General features: G+C 37.7%; 1 protein-coding gene across 1 annotated transcript; it reads right to left on the bottom strand.

Moving 5' to 3' along the window:
* Positions 1-171: 171 nt before the first annotated feature.
* On the bottom strand, positions 172-6,097 carry LOC131786653 (alpha-N-acetyl-neuraminyl-2,3-beta-galactosyl-1,3-N-acetyl-galactosaminide alpha-2,6-sialyltransferase). Its single transcript, XM_059103719.2, has 5 exons — positions 5,783-6,097; positions 3,053-3,143; positions 1,637-2,275; positions 1,093-1,197; positions 172-959 (listed from the first exon to the last, which is right to left on the bottom strand). The coding sequence occupies exons 1-5, from the start codon at positions 5,808-5,810 to the stop codon at positions 770-772; spliced, it is 1,053 nt and encodes a 350-aa protein (XP_058959702.1). The 5' UTR covers positions 5,811-6,097; the 3' UTR covers positions 172-769.
* Positions 6,098-6,276: the final 179 nt, after the last annotated feature.

Below are 6,276 nucleotides of genomic sequence, written 5' to 3' on the forward strand. Positions count from 1 at the left end.
TACGAGAAGAAGGCAATGAAGAACTAAAGTTCATTTATCAAGGACGAACGCTTCCGTTAAATTTCACCGTTTGTCGTCTTTGAAAATGAACAAAGAAAACAATACATTTTTACAATCTCAGCCACTGGGATTGGCAAAATCATAATGACATGTTTCGAAAAATCTAGGCATATTATACAATAAAAACATAATACAGCGAACGTCTTTCCAAAGTTTTTTTGTGTCTCCATAAAAAAAAAAGCTTGAAACATAAACGCATAATTGTTATCAGTGTAGATATAGCAGGGGTGGACTCTCTAGCACTGATCTGTCTTACTCTGACGCGTCCTTAAAAACAGGTTATCAAGAACAAGCCAAGGTTAAAAATCAACCCTTTAAAATAGCCGCGGTGTAAGTTTGCTCCCCGGGCACGACATCACAGCCTGATTTACAGAAATTAAGGTTAGGCATAATAGAACGCAAGCTCACGCAAAGAAACACTACTGTGTCACAGAAAAACGGAGGTCACCCAGAAGAATTCAGTGCGTCGAAAATAATTTCAAGGGCATAGCTAAGGAGTATAGGGTTTAAAGCAAGCTGACATGCCCTTATTTGGCTGTAAATCGCTTGTGCTTTCCCCCCCTTCTCACAGAGAATGCGTTTTACGCCGCTAGATCGGTTGTGGAAAGAGGAACGCAAGAATGAGGTTTAGATCTTGTGTTCGTTCTTCATAGTTTCCTTAAATGGAGGATTAATTGAAAAATAAACTGTTTGTTGGACTTCATATTGTTCATGTAACTATATGAGAAGGATAGAAGAACTCAATGTGATACTTGTGTGCCCAAGATTTAAAGATTTGTCTTTCCTGTCGGAGTCTTACAAGACCTTTTAAGAACTGTTGGTGAACTCTTTCTCCTTGACTCAAACAATTGCTCTGCCAGGAATCTGGAAGCCAGTAGAACACAGGAACGGTTCCATGTCTAGAAGGAATTCAACCACACTTAATCAAATTCAGATACAATAAAAGGGAACTGAAAACAAGGAAAAGCTTCTTAATTCTGATGCAAAACCGTATGCTGCTCAGGAAAACACTATAAAACCAAATGGATGTACCTTTCACAGGGGTTTTCCAATTCCATACCAAATACCCTGATTCGGGGACAAAACTGACGAACGAGATTCATCGTGAAATATCTTGTAGAAATGGGAAGGTCCCGCCTGAAAAGCACAAAAAACACTGTTTTAGATAATACAGTCTCTATTTCGACATTTTTCATATCTAGACAGCTTATCATAAAAAGTTTATGGCGCTTTCAAATAGGGTGCTCTATTGGTCATAAACGAAGTGGCAAAACCGAATAGGCATTCTTTTAAGATTGTTCCTTAATATCAAAACTCCACCAGAAGAATGGATGCAAAATGAGGAATAGACTGAATTGATATGAAAATAAGGTCCCCTCAGGTTATGCATGGACAAATCTGGTTGTCCAGTTGTGACTAAAGGTAAACGCCCGAGGTCCCTGATCTCCTAAGGTGTCTTTCATCTTTTTCAAATTTTTATAGACTTTCTCTTCAACGCGCTATGATTTGTCTCCTATTTGAGAATCACAAGTGAAGGAAAGCCTTCTTAATGCTAAAACAGGAGAGATTCAGCCACCTTCCGTATTTTATTCCAAGGTTTCTTGATTCTTGTGTGACTTTCTGGTAGGTTTCTTGTGTTACCCGAAGAACACCAGTATTTTTGAGGTATTTGGCAAATTTCTGGTACAGTTTAGAAAGTGTACAATTTTTACACAGCGCCTCATCCGGTCCGAGCAGTATCATGTAATCTAGATCTTCAAACGAAGCTAAGGTTTCCTGCCAAGAATCCCTAATCAAAGACTTGAAACCTGTCACTGAGACAACCCGAACAGTGGTTCTTCTTCCAACGTCTCTCTCATAACCGAGAGTAGGCGCAGAGTTCAATCTGAACACACAATCGGCAGAATCTATTTCTGAGCCTGCATTACTGCCAAGCAGCATTCCAGAAGAGCTCACTAAAGAGCACGTATGGCAATTGAGAGAAAGTTTGACAGGAATGTCGGGATTCGTGGCCAGCACGAAGAAGTGTTGCTTGGTACCAGACTCTTCAGCAGTTGGTGACTGAGCCGAAGAAGTCTTCATCGCAATTTTTTTAACTGGAGGGGAGCCAAAGGTGAATATAATAACTATAAAAAATATAATGGCGATGGTTGACACAGCAGCAACCTTCTTTATTTTTCCCACGGAAGCCTGATGGTACTTGACATTGAGAAATCTGTAATTAAGTAAGGTTTACCATAAGCATGAAAGCCCAAAGCTACCATTTTCTCAGCGATTACAAATGCTAAAGTTTACAGAGAATCATCCTTTATCTAAAGACGAAATAGTTCAGCCTTTACCTGTTCTGGATAACGGCATGAAAACGTTTCTACTTTAGAAATCAAAGAGAAAAACGAAATATCATCAGGTACGCTGGCTGGACATCAACCAATCAACCAAAAGTCATTTAGTGTGTCAGTCAGTCCATTTGCACTGATGATGTGCTGACGCTCAAAACGTCAGCTTTAGCAATTCTTTACGGTGGCCAAGATACATTTCAACTCAGCTGATAGAACCAAATCATCTTGTTATACTTCCCACCGACACAGCAACACAGTTTCTTCAGGAAATTACTTCCTTTAGTCAGTCAACTGATGAGCTAAACCAGGAATCAATCATTTCACCAGTCCATAGGTAAATATTCCGATCAATCGACAAAACAGTCGCTTATGCAATCAATCACTTACCCAGCAAGCAGCTAATGGTTTATTGATCGCTTAATTATCTAGCGACTGACTGACTGGCTGACTCAGTGAATAACTGATGGAAGGATGGATTAGATGGTTGACTTAATGACTGATTGTTTAAATGCGGTCAGAGTAAACAGTCAGTAAGACAGTCAATCACATAAATTACTTACCAGAGGAATCTCCTGAAACAGTTTAATCTAAGAGTTACATTACAGGAGAAAGACTATCCTCGTCCAACATCTTCTCAGATATGTTGTACATACCTCCGGACGTCCATGGTTGAGCTTTGGCCATGGTCCAGTTCTCGCCTGCCCACAAGAAACTCATCGAGCATGTCTTCATCCGCTACGCCAGCTGTTCACAGATTGAAAAACTATTTAAGTTGCTGATTGTTCCATCGTATAGGTAATTTGGATTTGTTATGGCTTGGAATGAGTCTGATAAGAACATAGATCACTTCAAAGACCCCCACTGAGGTGTTTAAAAAAAAGAAAAAAAAAGGTTTCCTTTCAATTAAGCATCGTTTCTGATTAGGAAAATTGTGCTTAAAAGGAATCTCAATGGCAGGAAGCCAAAAAAGGAAACGAAACATTAACGATCCACACTTTGAGAGTAGCTGAGGTGACTCGAGGGGAAAGATGAGTAAACTCTTATCAAAACAATGGCTATCAACTTACAAATTCATTTCAATTTGATTAAGTGATACAAAACTAAAATTGCGATTGGCTTATGTTATGGAAAAAAAAAGAACGATCACTTTTCTTTCAGCCACAGCATTTGCTTGGAAATTTAAAGTTTGAGAAAGTTTGGATTGACGCTATTACCGGAGGCAAACTGATAACTAGATGGTGCAGTAAAAGTCATTTATGTCTCTTATTAAAGACGAAAATCTTCTTAATGCCCTTCGGCAGTTTCATGTTCAACTAAAGTAAAATAAATATTCATCAGATTAGACAGGAGATTTATCGTACTCTGTGAAGTTATCTTTCAGTGCTATTTGTGGTTAGAATCTAACTCCATCTCTTCAGTAGTGCGGCCGCTACCTGCACTATCTGAAATGATCTCTAAAGGATCCTTTATTAACACTCGCCACGTCGCCCCTTTACAAACCACTTACAAGTAGTGCTGTTTTGCTGCCTGATGAGAGATCTTTAAGGCTTAAGAGTAATCAATATCAGGAATCACCCCATTCTATATTTTTTATAACAATGCACTGACAAACTCTTCATTCGGATAAATAATGGAACATTAGCAAGGGACATCCACAAATTCTCAGAATTGTATTACAAAGAATATTACAAATGACAAAAAAGAAAAATGATGCTTTCAATCCGGCTTAGAATTTGGAGAGTTATAGAATACCTTTTCAAAAGATTTGACAAATTTAAACTATTGAAAACTAGTCAGGTATGCATGGGTTAAGCTGATACGAATTTAATGGTAAGCGTTACAAATTTCCTCCCTATAAAAAATATTTTACGTAAATTTGAACCAAGAGTATAATCAATCCGATATATTTTTCAATTTTCAGCCACAGAATATTTACGTTTGAAAAACAAAAAACGATGGAAAATGGAGAAAGTGAGATGTACTATGAGAGGGCGGTCCGAATTGACGAAGTTAATGATATATTTACATTGAAACGAAATGGAAACCATTTCAAATCGAGTCAAGCCTATAAAATTGGCCAATCACAATATGCATAGCATGCGAATGGAAGCACACGTTAAGTTCAAAATAATTTTTTCCGTGTTATGAATTTTTCCTCTCTTTATTGAACTAAAGGTGAGATCTTCTTATCACAAACAAGATACTAGCAACACTTTGATTACCACCATGTATGAAAATTATCCACACAAAAAAATGGTTTTTTCACAAATTCCTGTCATGTAAAAAATTCAGTTTTAATGGAAATCTCCGTGTCCATTAGAGTTTTTATTTGCCAAAATCTTCTGGTCTAAATCTTTTACTCTAAATTTCCCCCTTTCTTATCCAAAAGCAAAGTAAATTGACTTTTCCTTAATCGTGTCATTTCGTATTTAACGTCAAAATCGCATCAAATGAAGTTGATTATGCTACATTTTCCATTTGCTTTGATTAATACAGACATATAATTGCGTCACAAGACAGAATCTCGATAAGAGATAACCCAATCTTGTATACACGGGAAGAAAAATGTTTTTTGGGAAGTTAAATATATTCGGAAGCTAGAACAAACAGAAAATTCGCAGCGACTTGCGAAATGATTTTTCTTTTAAGCTTTTGTTTTCATCTCGGCAGGATGTCGGCAAAATCTTATCGCTAAAAGCTGCAATACTGCTTTTCGATATTGAAGGTTATCTCATGTATAGTGAAAATAAATCTGATAACGAAAGAAGATCACATTGGAAAGAAAATACTGTCACCTAATACTCTAAAAGAAGACATTTTGAGATAGGGAACATATCTTTCCACTAGGGAATTAAATTGGAGAATTCTCCCTTTTATGCGCCCAAGGACAATGATAATCTTTTTCGGTGGCAAAACTGAAGAAAATAACAGTAAAAGATAAACCACCACCTCTCGCTGAACCATTTGCCCGAAATTTGAAGTTAAAGAAATTTCTGCGAACAATAACAAAAGAAGAAACTTAAATATATGTAGATAAATAAAAAGTAATATTTTTGAACTTATTCACTAAGTGCAATTTAGTTTCCTTACTGTTGTCAACATTGACAAGGAAGGAAAAAAGAAACGACATGGTGAAATCTTTGTAACTGACTTGCTGGTAGATCACTTACAAACAAGCGCCACTGAAACCAAAACAAATTTAGTGAAATGTACCCAGCGTGGCTGGCTACAGGACTCGCCGAAAACTGTTATGACCTCCTTCTTCAATGATTTATGACATACAACATTACTGAACCGACCGGCAATTTTAGGATGTTAAACCGTAAATTTCGCAGTCAGCACGGACAGAACACGTTCAACACGCCGGGGAAAACGTTTCTTACCGTAATAGAGCGGAAGATCCAGTGGCATGGGGACTCTTGGCTAATTCGTGATGGAGTAGCGCTCGATCAAAATCAACTCGAACGCTCCTCGAGCACTCACAAATACAACGCTTACCAAAACAGCGCAACAAAACAATCCGTCAAATTTGCATTTTCAAACGAGTGTGGAGGTGTAACAACAATCCAAGATTAATACGTTTCTCCTGCGGAAACTGATTTGATGAAAATCTCTAATTGCCACAACAAACATAAGAGCTTGCACTTTTACGTTTGGCTGTACACCTGTCACTTCCGAAGGGAATCGACTCAAATTGCCTCATAAATCTCGGGCCGTGAGATGCGACCGCAAAAAGTTTTTTTAAGATTTATCTTGAATTGAGGCGTTACGTTCAGTGGTTGCCGTTTCATTTTGTAGCATTCGGATGTTTTTCAGGGTAGACAAAATATTCCTGTTTTTCCCCTTTCCGGCAGCTGATTTTGTTTGATGTCAAATG

The sequence above is a fragment of the Pocillopora verrucosa genome, chromosome 2 (assembly GCF_036669915.1).
Source record: "Pocillopora verrucosa isolate sample1 chromosome 2, ASM3666991v2, whole genome shotgun sequence".
NCBI lineage: Eukaryota > Metazoa > Cnidaria > Anthozoa > Scleractinia > Pocilloporidae > Pocillopora > Pocillopora verrucosa.